At 36.2% G+C, this 19,455-nt stretch overlaps 2 protein-coding genes across 7 annotated transcripts in view; both read left to right on the top strand.

Annotated features, from left to right (window-relative positions):
• Nucleotides 1-2,084: 2,084 nt before the first annotated feature.
• LOC113119247 (probable thiopurine S-methyltransferase) lies at nt 2,085-7,946 on the top strand. 3 transcript variants are annotated; one of them, XM_026288553.1, is made up of 9 exons: nt 2,085-2,225; nt 5,497-5,699; nt 6,120-6,212; nt 6,301-6,433; nt 6,938-6,990; nt 7,086-7,160; nt 7,255-7,340; nt 7,453-7,497; nt 7,636-7,946. In XM_026288553.1, exons 1-9 carry the CDS (start codon nt 2,181-2,183, stop codon nt 7,752-7,754), a joined length of 852 nt encoding a protein of 283 aa, XP_026144338.1. In that variant the 5' UTR covers nt 2,085-2,180; the 3' UTR covers nt 7,755-7,946. The 3 variants fall into 3 exon arrangements, with proteins under 3 accessions (XP_026144338.1, XP_026144339.1, XP_026144340.1); XM_026288554.1 differs by having other exon boundaries at nt 2,099-2,225; nt 5,493-5,699; nt 7,636-7,838; XM_026288555.1 differs by having other exon boundaries at nt 2,154-2,225; nt 5,473-5,699; nt 7,636-7,838.
• A 678-nt stretch (nt 7,947-8,624) lies between these two features.
• The window catches only part of LOC113119245 (exostosin-1c-like), a 46,333-nt gene continuing 35,502 nt past the window's right edge, over nt 8,625-19,455 (top strand). Inside the window, exons 1-3 of one of the 4 annotated variants that reach the window (XM_026288550.1) lie at nt 8,858-9,176; nt 9,330-9,699; nt 16,018-17,261. In XM_026288550.1, the coding sequence (XP_026144335.1) occupies nt 16,324-17,261 (938 nt within the window). In that variant the 5' untranslated portion in view covers nt 8,858-9,176; nt 9,330-9,699; nt 16,018-16,323. Of the gene's footprint in view, nt 8,823-8,857; nt 9,177-9,196; nt 9,700-16,017; nt 17,262-19,455 lie in introns of those variants that run through there. The other 3 variants (XM_026288551.1, XM_026288552.1, XM_026288549.1) reach the window with 3 other exon arrangements.

Below are 19,455 nucleotides of genomic sequence, written 5' to 3'. Positions count from 1 at the left end.
AATACGATTAAAAAGCTGTGTTAGGTTATTGAATAGGGTACATACACATCTTAATTGTGACATTTTAGTAATTCAGCACTGCTACTCTAATAATTTCATGCTTTTTAATTCATGCCTGGCTCCAAATTCAAACTCACCCCATGAGAGACTTCGGTCTTCCCTCCACAGGTTTTTTTCAAAGTAGCACGAAAAGTAGAGCAGGAGATTGGCAAGAAACCCATCCAGATCTTTGCTCCTGCAAAAATTTTGGCAAAATATATTTGGAATCATACAGCTGCACTAACATAGCAGCAACTAAAATGTACTTTTTATTAAGGAATGAATAAAAAAAAAGTGCATATATTAGACAACACATAGGAAGAAATCAGTAAAACAAGTGAAAATTAAGAGAACGCAGATATAAAAGTCATCCTCAAATAAAATACACAGTAAAATAAAATAGAATAAAAAAGAAAACGTATACTTTAGCAGAGATATAAAACGAAGAGGAATGGGAAGCCTGTCGTTTTCCTGTAGCAAACAGGCTGCTGCCACTGCAACCCATTAAATGTATATTAAATCATCCTGGTTATGGGAAAAAGACCATTTTTCATGGCTCATATTGTTTTCATTATGTAGCAAAGTATACGGATCTACATTTAACATCCTGAATCGTGACACATTCCTTTTGTTAGAGTTTTATTGAGGTCTTAAAGGCATCCAATTGAGCAGGCTCACAGTATTCCTTTGAAAAATGAAACTGAGTAAATCAATTGCTCAGAATAATACATCAAAGACCTGCATAATGACCACCATGCCAGGAGAATGAAGTTATTAAGCCATAATTATTTCCTGATGTCTGCCAACCATATGAGCTATAACATTAGAAAACAGAAAACTTTTGCAAATTCTACAGATGCTTTCTGAACTGCTCTTGCTATGCAGATGTTTTTTTTTTTAATTAATTTATTTATTTTGCCTCTAGTACTACCTAAAGTACTGATTTTGCTGGTGCAAAAAAAAATTATACAAAAAACTAAATAAATAAATGCAAAACCTTACCAAATAGTGAAAGATTTTTAAAGAACATTATAATAAAATACCAGTAAACAAGACATGACACCTCTTCCAATTTTAAATGTTTTAGCATATAAACTCCAGGCTGCTTGTTTCGTTGTTCCAGTCCCAATGCCCAGAGGAAGGGGAGAATAGGGGGAAATGGGTAAGACCTTATTTTTCTCTCTTGACCATAGCTCTTTTTAAAGTTAGCTCAACTAATTATTTAAAATAATAATAATAATAATAATAATAATAAATATTAGTAATAATAAATTTATAATAATTGTATTTGTTTTTTAAAGATATATATATACGTGTGTGTGTGTGTGTGTGTGTGTGTGTGTGTGTGTGTGTGTGTGTGACTGACATAATGTTTGATTTGTCCGTCAGGATTACTCAGTTTTAATAATAATGTTGTTTACATAAATTATTTGGTTTTGTAGATATTCATACTAATGATTTATAAAGTTAAATTAAATCCTAAATAATGGTGAAAGTACACCAAGACATGTATGAAGATATTAAATACAAATAGATTTTATTCCAATAAAAACATATTGACCAATATAATGCCAATATTTAGATTTTTTAAAACAATTAGGGACAGCTTGATACACAAACATCATTATGATTATTAACTGTAATTGTTTTTTTATTGTTGTAACTATTATTTAACAAAAGCACAAAACGTTACTGTCCCCGTTGTGAGATTGCAATGTTATTTTGACCACTGGACAAGGAAATTAGAAATGTCTACAATATTTCCAGTGTTTTCATATAACGTTAATAAAACTGAAATATTACTAGTGCAAAGGGCTGCTTGTTCTAACATATTCGGTCTATTCATAGTCATTAGTCATAGTACTGAAATTGTTTTGTAGAACAGTCCTGACCATATTAGCATGAATTCCTATCGTTTCAGTCAGCGATTCTGGCAAGGCTCACTCAATAGATTCACTGTTCTAGTAGGCTACTGTTAATTCCAGAACCGGGAGCGTCCACGGTATCCTAGCGACATCTGATCCACAAACGGAAGTGCCAGAACTGCGTGTGACGTTGTGCGGGAAGCTACGCCCACTGCGCACAAACTCTTCCTGTTATGAAACCGGTGCATGTGAGCAAAGACTTTGAGATAGACTTTGATGTTGAAGCGGTTTTTCGGTTGGTTACTGAATTGGAAATGTGAGGTAACGGATTTGAAATCTTATCAAAAATTTACAGTGACTGCTGCAGATTCCTCTTAAATGTATTTTGCCTGACTAAGCTAACTGCCTTGAAGTGACGAAGTTTTTAAGTTAGCCTATTTGTTTTGTGTTTCCAACATTTATGCTTTTATTGAACTTTTGAGTTCTAGTGTTTTCTTATAAAGCACGTCGCTGCTGCAAAGAATGCAGCCCAAACTGCTGTACAAACAACAATAATAAAACCAGCAAGAACACAAAAAAACATAACTAACGTTACATAAAAGATAAAAATTGAGTTCTCTCAGTTGGCCGGTGATCGCCCGTTGTTATGAATCAGAGCATAGAGGATAGGACAGAGAGAGTAACAATTCAAAGATGACATGATATATGCTTTGTGATCGTGATTATACAAGTTGATCAGGTGTTAAAACGTGTGTGTGTCTGTGCGTGTGTGTGTCAGGAACGTTTCCTCCGAGGAGGCAATGGAGGCAGTCTCTCATCAAAAAGTCGGATGAGAAAATAATCGATATTACAAAAAAAGAAGGGCACAAATATGACTAAATATGATATTAAAAGTCTAAATGTCACTCGTTTTTATGAAGTAACACTGTCCAACACTCACACCTACAGGTAAAGTTACAGCGGAAGCTTGCCTCCCTTCAGTCCACTGACTTTCTACAATACGACGGCATTTTAGTGCCACATTGAAAAAAAATGCTAAGATTACGAGATTAAAGTCGATATCCTTTGGGAATAAAGATGAAATATTATCAGAATAAAGTATAAATGTTTCGAGAATAAAATCGAAATGCTTTGAGAATAAATTTGAAATGTTTCGAGAATAAAGGCGAAATGTTTCGAGAATAAAGGCGAAATGTTTTGAGAATAAAGTCGAAATGTTTCGAGAATAAAGGCGAAATGTTTCGAGAATAAAGGCGAAATGTTTCGAGAATAAAAGCGAAATGTTTCGCGAATAAAATCGAAATGTTTCGCCATTAAAGTCTAAATGTTTCGAGAATGAAGTCCAAATGTTTAGAGAATAAAGTCCAAATGTTTCGAGAATAAAGGCGTAATGTTTCGAGAATAAAGGCGAAATTTTTTCGAGAATAAAGGCGAAATGTTTCGAGAATAAAGTCCAAATGTTTCGAGAATAAAGGCGAAATGTTTCGAGAATAAAGGCGAAATGTTTCGTGAATAAAGGCAAAATGTTTAGTGAATAAAGGCTAAATGTTTCGAGAATAAAGGCGAAATGTTTCGAGAATTAAGGCGAAATACTTGAAATTGATTTGAATATTGTTGCGTCGGAGCTTAATATCAAGAATATGCGATTTATTAAAAGACTGAACAGGAATAACTTTTTATCTTAACATCAGCTCAAACATCCAATCGACATTCCTTCAGGGGGGTTGTAGCTCTCTTAATTAACACTTTTTAAAAATACACTATAAATATGTGGGATTATTAGCAGAACTCATACCATGTGTCATACTCGTGGGGACAGAATGCTTGGAAATAATATTTCATATCTTCCGTTGCATTCGTTATTTGTAGTGCATCAGCCACCCAATAGTAATAAGATTCATACTTTTGATAGACCTACTTTTGTGTCTTACAATAATGTTTTTCAAGCTCTTTAATGATCAGATTACTGTATTTATGTGAAACAATTCATTAAATTAATTTTCACAAAGCGAAAAGATAAAAATAAAAATGAATTTTTTTCTCTTTGTGAAAATTCCAAATAGGCTATGTGAAAATGTATTCTTGTAACATTTCGACTTTAATCTCGTAATATTTCGACTTTATTCTCGAAACATTTCAACTTTGTTCTCATAATATTGCGATTATTCTCGTAGTAGGCCTTATATGACTTTATTCTAGAAATATTTCAACTTTATTCTCGTAATCTTAGAATGATCTTTTTTTATATATATATATATATGGCACTAAAACACCGTCGTACTAAAGAGACCTTAAAGTGTGCCTTGACTTTTGTGGAGGCTCATTGAGATGAATTGGGGAAAATCACTTGAGAGTAGGCAATACCTCCATCACTCTATAATTGGATATTATTGGTTAAGGTTGGATGTGATCGGTTCTTGCGATAAATCCTGCCCCTTGTTTTCGTGCGAGCTCTCGGTCTGAATGAGGAAAATGGCATTATTAACTAATTATAAAGTAAGTAAAAAACTCTCCCGCTTGGATATCACTTCTTTGTCACGTCAAAATAAAATTTGAAATGGTCTGAAATCGTGACGACTGCGTCAGTTTATAGTGAGTATTTAGCTTGATGAAATGAAAGATATATCTTTGTGTCTGTGGCAGTGTTTACAGGGCCTTCATCACAAAACCCGAAATAAGATAACTAATTAAAACAATTGATGAACATCAGTTTACAAATAAAAATATTGGTAACATTTTACAATAAAATGTCATTTAATGAATTAGCTTAACATGAACTTACAATGAACATTTATTACAGCGTTTATTAGTCTTTGTTTACATCAGTTATGAGAATAGCATACTGTTGTTCATTGTTAGTTCACAGTGCATAAACTATGGTTAACAAACAACTTTTGATTTTAATAATTAGTAAATGTTGAAATTAATATGAACTAAGATTAATAAATATTGTAGAAGTAGGCTATTGTTTATTCTTAGTTCATGTCAGTTCATGTCTAAAGTAGTTAACTAAAGAAAACTCATTGTAAACTTTACAGAATATTGTTAAAATTGTTACTGCCTTTTGTTTTGTGTGTGTGTGTGTGTGTGTGTGTGTGTGTGTGTATATATATATATATATATATATATATATATATATATATATATATATATATATATATATATATATATATATATAGATATAATATATATATACATACATATATAAATACAAAATAAAAATATATTTGTTCACTTTATGTAACATTTATATTTAAATATATATATCACTGCCTCCTCATTTTAAAACACCACTGGTGTGTGTGTCGGTAATCCCAACAGTTTTTTTTTTTTTTTTTTTTATCTTGCATAAGATTTGTTTTGTTGTTTTGTTCATGCTTTTTGAGGATAAGTGCATGTTATGCAACTTGTTCAACTTGACAGATGAATCTGATAAAATAAATATGGGCCACAGTAGCTTGATTAGATCAACAATGACGTCAACAATGGAATTTTTCTAATTTTTTTTTTAAGATGCTGATCAGCTTATTTATTTTGATTTCCTAACTATGCGTAATTATGTGCTTAGTTGCATTTTATCATTTGCAGATAGCCACTGTCTGCTACCCTGAAGAGAAGAGAAGAGAAGAGAAGAGAAGAGAAGAGAAGAGAAGAGAAGAGAAGAGAAGAGAAGAGAAGAGAAGAGAAGAGAAGAGAAGATATGTCTGTCCAGGAAAACCGAGTGATGGCTTTGTCCGAGTGGGAGGACAGGTGGCAGGAAGGAAGAACTGGTTTTCACAGATCTGCAGTGCACAAGTAATCACATATTTAGTCTCCACAAACACTACAGTCAAGTCACCTTTTTTTCTGTACAGATTGTTTCAAAGCAGCTTCACTGTGATAAACAGGAAAATGACAGAATCAGTGATACTAAATCAAATATAAGACATTTAAATTCTTCTGTGAAGCAGCTATAAACATAAAATAGTGTCATTAATCAACTCAACAGTTGATTTAGATCAATAACAGTAATGATGATACAAAATACTATGCTATTCTATCATTAATCATGCATACTAATACTGAGCTCCATGATTTAGACTCCATCCTGTGTTGCTTATGAATAATGATCCTAAATGTGTAGAGGAATCACACAGTGGTATCAATTTATTATTTTACTGTAAATATCTTACTTCCGTTGTTTCAGTTTCCTATTTTTTTGTACCTTTTTGATAGTTTGCTGGAAAACAACTTGGACAAAGTCGTATGCGGAAGAAAGGAGGTTCGATTCTTCTTCCCACTTTGCGGAAAAGCTGTAGACATGAAATGGTATGAGGTCAAAAGTCTCTCTGTGTTTAATGAGTAATGTTTCAAATCTTCCTAGCTCTTCCATAAAATGTGCAAAAATGTTTCGCAGGTTGGCTGATATGGGTCACACAGTTGTTGGAGTAGAAATTTCTCAAAAAGGAATCAAACAATTCTTTGCAGAGCAAAATCTCACTTTTAATGAAGAACCAGTACCAGCCATTCCCGGAGCAAAGGTTTTCAAGGTATCTAAAGGTCCTGCATTTGTCATCCATACTGATTGCTAGGTAAAATACCAATGATAAAATAAGCCCTAAAGGATTATAGTGCCCATAAATCATACACTGAGTTATTATCCACCTTATATTTCCACATAGATACAAGACATTTGAATGTCCAAGACTTCTGATTAATTAGATGATGTTCAAAAGTTTACTGCCACAAACCATCTGTTTATGATTCTAATAATTAATTCAAATAGTATAATTACAAATACCAGTTTGCAATATAAAGGAGCATATAACAGACACATTTTTGTACAGCTAAAATAACTAGAAATGAATGAGGTTAAGCATAGGTATATGCACTGTTATATGTATTGTTATAATGGCATTTTCCTCCGATGCCCCTCAGTGTAATACACTCCCACTGTGAGATTGTCACAATGCTTTAGCTTTCTTTAATGGAAGTAGACAGCGTGATGTCATTGTGTCATGCCCACTCACCTAATGCATTTTCCTTGTCCTCAGAGTGCAGATGGAAAGATCTCCATCTATCAGTGTGACTTATACAAGTTCTCCAGGTACATTTTATACTTTCTAACTTTAGATGATAAAACATGTCACATGAAATGCTTTTAAATGCCTCTGCGTCTTTTCAATCTTTGTCCATATAAAGTGATGTTGGAGGAAAGTTTGGAGGAATTTGGGATAGAGGAGCGCTGGTGGCTATAAACCCATGTGACAGGCAAAAGTAAGGATTAAACTAGTAAAAAACGTATGTTCTTTTATTTAATAATTTATTTAAGTGGGATTGCATGTAAATACATATTCCCTTCATCTCCAAGGTATGCTACTCTCCTTATGTCCTTAATGAACAACGACTGCAGGTATCTGGTGGACACACTGGAATATAATCCTGAGCTTTATAAAGGTAATGTTAAAGGGGAAAACGAATGGAATAATTAATTATTATTTTTAGTGATTATAAAGCTTATGTGTGTTGTCTTTAGTAGTTGATATTTGTTGCTATATTTGAAATACAGGTCCACCATTTTTTGTATCAGAAGAGGATGTAAAAAAATTATTTGGTGAGTTTTGGTCACTGTTCTGACATGTCTTCTTACCTATTTTGTACCTGGGTGTTTTCATCATTCATTATGTATTATAGAGCTTTTTTTTTTCTAAATAAGTGTATCCAATAATCTTAGCGATGTGTCATGTTTCAGGAGGTGGATGTGACATTGAGTTGATAGAGTCTGTAGATGCCTTTGAGGAAAAGCACAAATCATGGGGACTGGATTCAATGACGGAGAAAGTGTACCTTCTCACTCCAGAAGCCCAATGATCAATCATCAAATCTACTGGATGGTTATTAAAAAGTAAAAATTACTTAATAATGCAATAAATAATTGTCAAAAATAACATAGGGTTAATAAAAGGCAATTTGCATTTTTCTGTTTTGATAACAGTGGGCTGCAAGTTGATGATTCAGTATTTCAATGTAATGCAAAATATTTTAATAAATTCCAAATATTTATTTTATTGTTTTATTTTTGTTTCATAACTGTTTATTTCATAAATGGTCACAAGTGATGTGAGCTCTTATTCTGACCACAAGATGGCAGTAGTTTGACAGATGTCCGCACAGATAAAATTACATTTAAAAAAAAAGATTTGCACCTGCGAGTTCTAAATCAGTATTTCTACTGAATTTACCATGCGAATATTGTAGTATTGTGGTAATTTATATTAGTCTGTTCATGCCACTTAAAAGCCCATAAACATTTTTTTTTCTTTTGCAAAATGTTATAGTTATCTGATTCGGATCCGTTTAAATCTGTTCAAATTTGGCAACAGACTCTTTCAGGCAGTAAGAAATATGTTTCTTGTTTTCCAAACATTTTTGGAGAAATAATACTGAACGATACGTTAATGGGTCCGTTAAGGAATCATTTAAAGAAACCAAATAACGTTTCCCGTTCTTAAATCCTGAATCGTAACCATGTAAAGATCACTCCCTTTTAAACTCGGATAAATACTTTGTCAACCTTCAAGTCGTCAAGGTCTTTTCTGGTTCACCGCACAGCGTCGGCTCGCGACCTCCGGCGACAGTGACGCGCACCGTTGGCCAGATGTGCGCCTGTTTACTTTAAATATAGCTCGTGCAAAGGCACCCCGAGTCTCTGAGCCAATCACGAGCGCCGGGGGCGGGGTCGACTGGAATGTTGTGGATGCGAGAAAATGAACAATGTATCCTTATAAACTGATGCTGTATCGGATGCTATCCATACGCATCACCTGTACATTCACGTGTTGAAGTATGGACAGAGGGATAAGCATCTGAACGCGGTGATTTGGGTGCGATTGAACGGGATTTGCGGAGTGCACCATTGAGCTTCTGCTGAAGTTCAGGGTGAGGTACTGTCGTACTGTACAGAATATAAGGGTGCTACATTGTGCCCTCTGCATCGCACTGTTTGCATAGCTCTTGGACTCTTATGTGTTGTGTGTGATATTTTTATTTATTTTTTTATCATCAATATCACATTATTTCAGTTCAATTTTAGCGGCCGCTCGCAATCCACCCCAAGGGCACTGCGACCATTGTTTCCTTGTCATATTTCATACAAAAGGCAGCGACAGCTCTCATCCACCAGCTCGCTAAAATATTAACGTGGCTGCTGGCGTTTCAGTGTGCTTAATGACTACATATACAGGCGGCAGTCTCATCTCTTCATTCATCCACATGATCTGACGCGCAATTAAGGTAAGAAACCCACATTGTTATAGCGGAGCAACGCCTCTTACGATGAGCTATTACTGTCTGGAAGCCGATAACTCAAACAAACCAGCCTCAGGATAATTGTAGCCCGCAATGGAATATTAATATTTGCCTAAATCTGCTTCTGTATCATTAAAGAGTGGGAAGAGAGGCAGGGCACGCGGGAGGAGGTGTGATATTACGCGCGCGCCGCTCTGTAACTCAATCAGGTTGTAGAGCTGGTAAAGCGAGAAGACACACGCGCTCCGGAGGAGGAGGTGGAGAGAGAGAGAGAGAGAGAGAGAGAGACGGAGGTTTGAAAACAGCCGAGGTGTCTACGGCGCTTGTGGACTCCGTTCAGGGGTGGACTATGTGGCATGTGTGTCACTGCATCACGTAATATTGTGCTAAGTGAAACAAGCAGGGCCATTTGACAGAGAAAGGAGAGAAGGAAGCGTTCAGTTTCGGCAGGGGGTAATGATGAGGAGGAGGATGCAGCCATAACGAGGGACCAACGCGATAAGAACAGGTAACGCACTTAATCACTTTAATCACGAAATAACGGTAAACAAGCCACAAGAGTAGAATAAACGTGCAAATTTAGAAATGGCAAATATCATTTCATTTTATTTAATTTAAATAAGTATTATTTAAAAATAGAAATGTAACGTAAACTCGTGTATATATATATATATATATATATATATATATATATATATATATATATATATATACTGAGTAACATTAAATCAAAAATAATATATGAATGTAAATGATCTTATTGTAAACAAACTAAGTATATTACTTAATATAGACTTAAATGTGAAAAAACGATTTGATTTATATATATATATATATATATATATATATATATATATATATATATATATATATATATATATATATATATATATATATATAAGTGTATTTCAGTAAGAAATAGATACACAATATTTTATGACTTTCTGTAAGAATGCATCATTAGCAGTTGTAGTTTGTATCCAGAAGAAAACAGTAGATCAGAGCTTGTGATTGCCAATTAGACATGTTAGACATCTCGGCCATCACAGGTGTATCCGGACCGTCACAGCATTTTAATGTTGAGTGTAGTGTCTTTTTAATTAGATCCCAAGATACCAAGAAGTGGTTAAGATTCAACAAAACTAAAACAAATCTGTGTCAGAGCAGTAATAGGTTTTTACAAGATGAGTTATCTGAAAGGCTTCCAGACGCTTTAGAAGAAAACTAACACATACAACTGGCCTTGGAATCTGAATAGATCTTTTGTTGTTGTTGTTCATTTGATTTTTGTGCCATTATGTGAGCGCCATGTGACATGAAGCGTCCACCCCTGTGGTGCAGTTGGAAGAGCAGGAAAACCGCGAGGGGACGCAAAAATGGCAGGGATCTCTGTCCTTTTGACAGGTTCTCATAACTCATTCCATGGCGTCATATAACAAAATGTATATGACTTCATTTGGGCCAGAGGAAGGTAAAAGAGAGGAGGGGCTTGGGAATGAATAGCCTGGCATTGTGGGAAGGAAAGCTGTCATTTAAAGCTGTTGAGATTTCTAGCTGGTTCAGTCATGCAGTTATGACTACTGCTGATAACCTCCAATTGTCCCAGTCTGTCCTGTTTGTTAGGATAATTAGCCCTTGAGGCATGTGCGTGAGGAGCACATTGTTTAGACATAATTAATCAAGCCTGCTGGTAATTACTGTTGTCCATAAATTAAAACATGAGTGTAGCAGCGGGTGTTCAAGAAAACGTAGCCAGCTTAATAACCATATTGCACCTTTTTGCACCAGAGAGCACAAGACGGTTATTAAACGAAACAACTTCCATGCCCTCAATTTTTCATCTTCGTCTTCCTATAATTCTTTTCCTTCCTGGCTTCTCGTAAGGATTACTGCAGAACATCATGTCAGATTTTTCATAAACATCTCCTATTCTGAAATTACACTGACTTTAGTCATTTGGGTCTGTGTTTTCGCAAAAGCCCATCTGAGCCGAAGCCAGACTGACGTCCCAGCAGGCTCGACCACAAGCTCAGCATGGGTCAGTCTCAGCACCGCAAACATGCAGCAGAACTAGGCTGGGCCGTTGGCTTCGGCTCTGCCGTCGCTCTCCCTTGACCTGTAATGACAGAGTTTCGTGTTTAATTTTAACTCCGTCTCACCCACCTTACCACACTATTTGTATTTCTCCAACATCAGCTGCCGCTAGCTTTTCTTTACACGTTGCAATTCAGGGCAGCTGAAGCTAAGCTGAGGAGGAAAATCACAGAATCTTCTGTAAGAAGAATATTTTTTGTGTTTGAATATTAGCCGCTAGCTACTAGTCACATTGGCCTAGTGCTGGAATACGCAAATCCCATGAGCTGGATTTAGAAACTTGTGGTTAAGGATGTGGATGTGTTAAACAAATTATTAGAACAACATCACACAAGGGAAATGTATTCAAGTAAAGTGGTGTACTGAATAAGAATAAGTAATAGTAAATATACCACTACGGTATTTACACTACCTTACGAGAGTTTGGAATATTATTTTTTGTTTACACTTATCCAAAAGGTCTCTTAAGCTTGCCTGTATTTATTTAATCAGAAATATAGTAAAAAATGGAAATTGTTTAAAATATTTTCAATATTATAATTATAATAATGTTTATGAATTCTAATATATTTTAATGTCATTTTTTTCCTCGGTTGGCAAAGCTACATTTTCAGCATCATTATCTTCAGTGTCACATTATATTTGAGAAATCATTTGAATATGCTGATTTGCTGCTCAGCAAACATTTCTTATCAATGTTAAAAATGGTTGCAATGCATATTGCTTTTGTGGAACCCGTGATATATTTTTGATAAGTACAAAATTTGCTGCATAGTTCAAAGGAACAGCATTTATTTTAAATACGCTTTTTTTTTTTTTTTTATAAGAAAGCCTTTCTGTCACTTTTGATTAATTAAATCCATCCTTGCTGAATAAAAATATGAATTTCTCCCAAATAAAAATGACACATATTTGCAAAAAATATTTTTTAAAAATCATATTAATATTTTATTCACAATATATTATGTATATACATAATTTCTCTTATTAGCTTAATATGCACCTTTGAAATGATTTTTTGGGTTAATTTTGCAAAAAACTGTAAATACAATGTGTATTGCATAGTTTGTTTGACAAACCCGAACAGTCCGACATAGCAACACAGGTTCAGCCAATGATGTGAGTTTAGGACAGAACTATCTATTTGTTTGACCAATGGCAGATTGAGGAGCACTTAAAAAAAAACCTGACATTAATTAGCAGGTCAGCATTGCAGAAATCGCACTTTTCACATTTTAAAGCTAACCGAAATGTAATCATATAGAGTGTAATTTATATATGGAAGGAAAACACATTCTCCTCGCAGGCTTTTTAGTATAGATCTGATTTATTGGCGGTAAAGGGAGATGGGCCAGAGGAGATAAGGTCTATGTCCAGCTGTCACAAACTCGTCATGTGAGAAAACGGCTCAGGCCGGAGCAGTCTGGGCAGCAGGCACAACTCAGGAAACTAACTCACCATGCACACAACTGCTGCCTCTTGGCTACATCCACCTGCTCACTGTCCTTCTCCTTATGCACTATCCATTGCCAAAAGACACTAGTGTAGTTTTTCCCCTCACACAGGGACTTTACAAGCGGAGAACACTTGTTCTGAAAAAGCTAATGAAGTGTCCAGAATACAGATCACTCAAAGTTTAGAAGGCTGTGTTCACTTATTCAGCTGTTTCCTGTCATGGTGTTTGAGCAATATGCCATCACATCTCGATCTCGTTCCACTGCCTGCAGCCTGTTTCTGGAGCCCTAGCCCGTCTGATATACGGTGCGGGGAAAGACAGAGTGGTAGAGACTTACAGTGGCGGTGAGGAAAGAAAGCGAGAGCATTGATGAATGAGAAAAATAAAAAGTAATTGTGATAGGAGGAAACTGCAAGGAAGTGTAAGAAAGAGAGAGAGAGAGAAACAGTCCCTTTAGGGCTGAAGCTGATCACTCCCTCCCAGTCGATCCAACCTTCTGTCAGCTGGATGCAGGCTTGTGGAATGAAGAAATATTTGGAATTTGATTACATAATCCGGATGTAAAAGAATATATATATATATATTAGATATATATGTTTATCATTTTGACATTTACAGTTATTATGTATAACAAGATTTTAATATTTATATATAAAAATGTATTATAATGTTATATAATGATATGCTAATAAAATGTTTAATAAATATTACTAAAGCATTTGTTGGTATAGATATTTATTTAGATAAATATTGTTAATAAAATTATGTAATATAAAATATACAATTCTAATAAATAAATAATACAAATTATATACACACTGGCAGCCAAAAGTTTAAAATAATTAGGTTTTTTTTCTTTGAAAGGCATCATTAGTGTTCACAAAGGCTGCATTTCTGTGTAAAAAATAGTACAAACATTAATATTGTGGAATATTATTAAAATTCAAAATAATTGCTTTATTTATATATATATATATATATATATATATATATATATATATATATATATATACATTTTATTCCTGTGATGGCAAAGCTGCATTTTAAGCAGCAATTACTCTAATAAAAATGATATTAAAATTTAAATTGTAAACAATTTTAAACAAAGTTATTTTAGATTCTGATGATATTTCACAATATTACTGTTTTTTACAGTATTTTTGATCAAACACAGCCTTCATGAGTAAAAACAATAAAAACATTAAAATTATTCTTAATCTTAATTATTCCAAACCTTTGCATATAATTTATTCTTATTTTTTATTTATTATCTTTTTGTTTACTTTTATTATAGTATGGATGAAAAAGTAAGGGAGACAAAACCCAGGTTCAATTGCATCCAAATTTGCATTGTCCTATATTTATTAGGTTGATTCTGGCATTAGGCGTAGGATGAGTGATTCTTACGTCATGCTAGTGGAAATCTTAACTGCAGTTCATTTTCAAAAGAGAATTGAGTTTAACTTCACCTGTGAGGCATAAAAAGCCAAACGAAAGAAAAGAAGGGAAATCAATGTCCTAACTAAGGGAGTCATGCATTAATAATGAGCAGCTTGTAATGTAATCCTCTGCATCTGTTTCCCGACAAATATGTGCTTAGCCTGCAGTGTTTCGTGAAGGGAGCTTTACATTGAAAATGCCAGCACGCAAATCTTACGCTAGCTTTGTGATCTCACACACGTTCACTACAAACAGCATACTGCATTTTACCTCTTATTCAGTATCTGTCACGCATTATTAATGCATATAAGAGGAATCACCATAAGCATATACTCACACTCACATAACAACACACAGGCCCCTCTATATTCTTTAAAAGATTTAGATTACTTTGCGCTAGGTCAGAGAGTGGTCAGACAGCTTAAAGAGATAAGACAGAAACTCTAGGGGAATTTAGCAGAAAGGCAGAAGTAAGGAAGAGAAAAGGGAAGAGTGAAGAGGAAACCAGGTGAGACCTGAAAGCTGTCTTTGTGCATTGCCTGGCAGTAGAAACACTGACCTTCTCTGTGATACGCCGCACACAGAGACAGGTACACACTTTGATGAAAGAAGGGCACTTTCTTGACAAACACCTCCCCTTCAAAACCATTGCGTGCTTCCCGGCAGAGCAAACAAACAATCCAACAAGAACCTCAATCTGCCTTTAGATTAACTGGCATCAGATACAGTCTCGGCACTCACTTTCAATATAGGCTTCCCAAAGTGCCTGTTTTTTTTCACCCCCTTCATCTCCGTTCAACTGGAGCTTGCAAAGGGTAGATGCTATCGCTCCCCAGCTCATGTTTTGCACTTTTGCTCTGGTGCACTCGAAACACTGTACCAGTGTGTGTTAGAAAACAGCAGAACCGACTCAGACCACAAGACTAAATACACTAATTTCAAATCAAGCATGGCCTCATACCGGTCTTTTTGTGCCCACCACCAGGGTTGGGCATGTGATGAGACACTTGATAACGCACCCGTGGAGGGCTTTGATGTTGTGCAAAAGCTCACTGGACTATGTTGTTTTTTTAACTTCCCCTATTCAAACAGTGAACTGGCTTTTTATATATACAGGCTGAATGGGAATCATAAGAGGCTTTCGCATCGGTGGAACATTTTCATACTTCCTATAACTACTGGGGGAAGTAGATAGTGCTTTTTGATGAGTTCGCACTGCAGAAACTAGGAACTCCATGTGTGGGAACTTCAGAGTAGGGTCTAAAACAAACAGTTCTATACGAACTATCAATGATGTAAGTGTATGAGACTTATACGTTTCAGACACGGTTACGCAGGATTTCACCAAAACAAATGAAGAAATTGTATTGCATTACAAATAAAATATAAAAAAGTGGCATTTTAGGAGCTTTATCTTACAGTTAACTTCACATTTCTGAGGCATTAATTTTTAATTTAAAAACTTTAACTGTTGTCTAGGTAGATTTGAATAAATATATGTGCATTCAGCAATTTGGACATTTCATTAGTTAATGCAGTGATAATCATACATTTGACTGGCCTAATTACATACAAAAATCGCACTGTACATATATTGTCTGGTATAAATGTTCTTTTTTTTTTTATCCACAGTGCACTACTTTCCAAAAAATGCCTGAAATATGTCCCTTCACACTGTAATGTGCTGCCATCCATGATGCATTGCTTGCTCACTGATGTTTTGATGTGTTTGAATCTGTTGGGTGTTGGATGGGATAAGAGTTTATGTTCATGGCAGTACTGATATAAATGAACAGAAGGCTGTGTACTGAAGTGTGTTGTTAATTTCTCTGCTAGGGTAACGCAGAGGGGATTCACTGAGCCATGCAGAGAGAAGGACTACCAAGAGAGGAGAAATTGCACTGTATCACTTCCAGCGGACGACAGCGTAGCACACACATACTTCTGTCGCATGGGCTTACTGTCCTGTGAACAGACAACCGAGAAGGAGAAAAAGAGCGCATTCGTGTGTCTGGATTTTGCTGATGGACAAGTGGACATTGGGGCTATGCTGGAGCTTCGGCCCATGCTGTCCATCCCGTCTCCCCCCTGCTGAAGCTCCCGGGACAGCCCTGGAGCACAGAGGGTGAGAGAGACGGCCTCATGCAGGCACGCAAGAAGTACGTGCTTCTGGGCCTGTGCACGTGCTGCTGGCTGTTACTCTATTACTGGGGTGGCTTGCAGGAACGGCTCCTGGGCCTCCTCACCCACAGGAGGGGGGAGGTGGTGCGGCCCTGGCCCAACTGGTTGGATCGGGACCTGCTCCCCGGTTACACCGACCAGGCCGAGCTACAAAATGATGGGGGTCAGGGTGACTCTCCAAAGCAGCGGCGGCAGTCATGGGCCGGAATCTACAAGGACAGTCGCTGCAGGATGGACACCTGCTTTGACTTCGCCCGATGTCAAGGACAGAGCGGCTTTCGGGTCTACATCTATCCACCGGAGAAGGGCGAACGGGTGTCTGAGAGTTACCGCAAGATCCTCAACTCAGTCGCGGAGTCGCGGTATTTCACGTCAGACCCTCGAGAGGCATGTTTATTCGTGCTGGGCATCGACACGCTGGACAGGGATCAGCTTTCGACGCAGTTTGTGCCCAACATGGACGAGCGAATTCGAGGTTACCCGCTCTGGAATGATGGGCGGAACCATGTCATCTTCAACCTTTATTCCGGAACCTGGCCCAACTACACCGAGGACTTGGGTTTTAACGTGGGCCAGGCTATCCTGGCCAAAGCAAGCCTGAATACGGAACATTTCCGACCGGGCTTTGACATTTCCATCCCTTTGTTCTCTAAAGAACACCCTCAGAAGGGTGGAGAAAGGGGCTGGTTAGTTCGCAACACTGTCCCGCCGAGACGGAAGTACTTGTTGATGTTTAAAGGTAAACGTTACTTGACGGGCATCGGCTCAGACACTCGCAACGCTTTGCATCACATCCACAATGGCAAGGACATCGTCTCACTAACTACGTGCCGCCACGGCAAGGACTGGGAGAAGCACAAGGACGCGCGGTGTGACCATGATAACCAGGAGTATGAGAGGTAAGTCACGTAAATGAGCCAACAGGGAGTTTCTGTACTTAATACCTTGAGGATTTAAGAGGAATGATGGCCATTATGAGATCAGTTTCGGTGACTCAGTGGAGTTTGTCAGTTACACCCTGGGCTATGAACTCAGGTTCCTCTGTGTTAAATACAAGATACAGCTATCGGTTACTACAGGGTGTGGGTTACTTATGTAATAAAAGGGTAAAGTGTCAAGAGTGAATAATGCTGAAAATGTATCAAGTGTGCTCTTGAGGATGATATATGTGAGGTATTGTACATCATAAATGTGTTTAAAGAGATTTTGACTTGCTGATGTTAGCGTAACTATTCGTTTTTTCAACATTGCGTAATCAAGAAACATGAGCAGAATGAATGCGACAAGTGATCCTTCGCTAAGCCCCGCCTCCCTTGGTTCCTGTTGCTTGCTCAGACAAGCTTTACAGGACATCAAATATGAATCAAGTGAATATTCCCATGATTGTCAGTAAAATGTGCTCATAAAGTGGTATTCTTACATGGACTGGAATGAAGTGTGACACTAAAAATAATTTTTATGTCTTTTAAGTATTATTTTAAATTATGCACATAACAAGATTTATTTAAAGATAAAAATTTAAAATAAAATACTACTTATTCCCTCAAAAGGATACTTTTTTACAATTATATGGCAACTTTGTTTTCATATCATATTTTTTTATTTGTAAAATACTACTTATTTCCTCTCAAGGATACTTTTTTAAAATTATATGGAAACTTTGTTTTCATATCATATATTTTTATTATATATATATATATATATATATATATATATATATATATATATATATATATATATATTGCATCTAAAGTATGCAGTTGATAGACTTATATAAGAAAATAAGGCAGAATTTTACTACAGTTTACACTGAAATTTGTTTTGCTTGCATTTAATCAGTGAGGCCCATTGTGTTATATGAATGGAGTATGCATTTATATTAAAAAGTAAATCTATCCTATCTCAAGTTATTGTGCACAACTGTTCTGTGAATCAAACCATAAATCTTTAAGCGTATTTTGTGCTTTTCTAAATAGGTTTGTAACACATGCAAGACACAACGCAATTAAACAGATTTGGGTGGAGAGAAATATGGGAAATGAAGGGAGGAAAACTACAGGGCCACTAAACTACCACAGAGAATGTGTATCAAATCTACCGTGGGCCTTAAAGGAACAGACACGGCCAAGAAGAAACTGAAGAAATGGTCTCGAACAGTTGAACAGTGCTTCGGGCTTGTTTGCTTTTGGTTTGTGGTGGGGACAGAGCTCCACTCAGCACTGGATGAATGTGTTCATTTATTCCACTAGATAGGTTAGGGGCTCTCCCACGCAGGAACAAACTTAGCCATACTTGTTAGCAGTACAGGTGTTAGGTGGTCCGGGATCCATGTGAGGAAGAAAAACATTCACAAAATACTTTATTTCAACTGGAATGAACATGGCGACTTGCGTCGTGGAGGTCTAAGCAGAAAAAGTGTTTTTTTTTTAGAGATGGCAGAGATGATTGTGACTGCTGAGAAGTGGGCAGTATGACCAAAATCTATGGATGTTTGAAAGTAAAGTATATATTACTATAAATTTCAACTTGGCAAGAAAATATTAATCCAAAATGTATTATATATTACATAACATGTAACAGAAACATGTACAGAAACAGCTTTAAAGGGATAGTTCACCCCAAAATGAAAATCTGTAATTAATTACTTACCCTCTTGTCATTTCAAACCCTAAGACATTTGTTCAACTTCGGTACATAAATTAAGACTTATTAATGTAAACCATGATACATTTTTTTCAGTATTTTCTGATTAATAGAAAGTAACTATTTATTTTAAATAGAATTGTTTTTTGATAAATTCTCTGCATTCTTCACAAATCTTTCAAAAGAAAAAATTTGTACTGACCTCAAACTTTTAAACGTCTACAGTCTACAGGACTGTATAATTATATATAGCCTATAAACGACATAGCTAATGGTTGAGACATTTCTACTGTTCATACCACCCAGCCGTCTGTGGAGTTTTGAGGGTGTCAGACCCAGAATGTATAAACTTGAGGGAAAATGTGAAGACAAGCGGCGACACAGCGAATTCGGTCTCTCTCTTATTTCACTGCTCTGGTACAACAAGGAAGCTAAGGCGCAAAACTCAGA

Source organism: Carassius auratus, chromosome 19 (assembly GCF_003368295.1).
Source record: "Carassius auratus strain Wakin chromosome 19, ASM336829v1, whole genome shotgun sequence".
Classification (NCBI taxonomy): domain Eukaryota; kingdom Metazoa; phylum Chordata; class Actinopteri; order Cypriniformes; family Cyprinidae; genus Carassius; species Carassius auratus.
Note: the sequence above shows the minus strand (reverse complement) of the source record. Positions and strands in the feature narration are given on the sequence as shown.

Bases quoted from the DNA above. Each gene is read 5' to 3' on its own strand.
- LOC113119247 (XM_026288553.1), top strand. From the start codon at position 2,181: ATGTTGAAGCGGTTTTTCGGTTGGTTACTGAATTGGAAATGTGAG. The intron at 2,226-5,496 runs GTAACGGATTTG...ATTTGCAGATAG, and splicing joins TACTGAATTGGAAATGTGAG to CCACTGTCTGCTACCCTGAA. The intron at 7,341-7,452 runs GTAATGTTAAAG...TTTGAAATACAG, and splicing joins TAATCCTGAGCTTTATAAAG to GTCCACCATTTTTTGTATCA.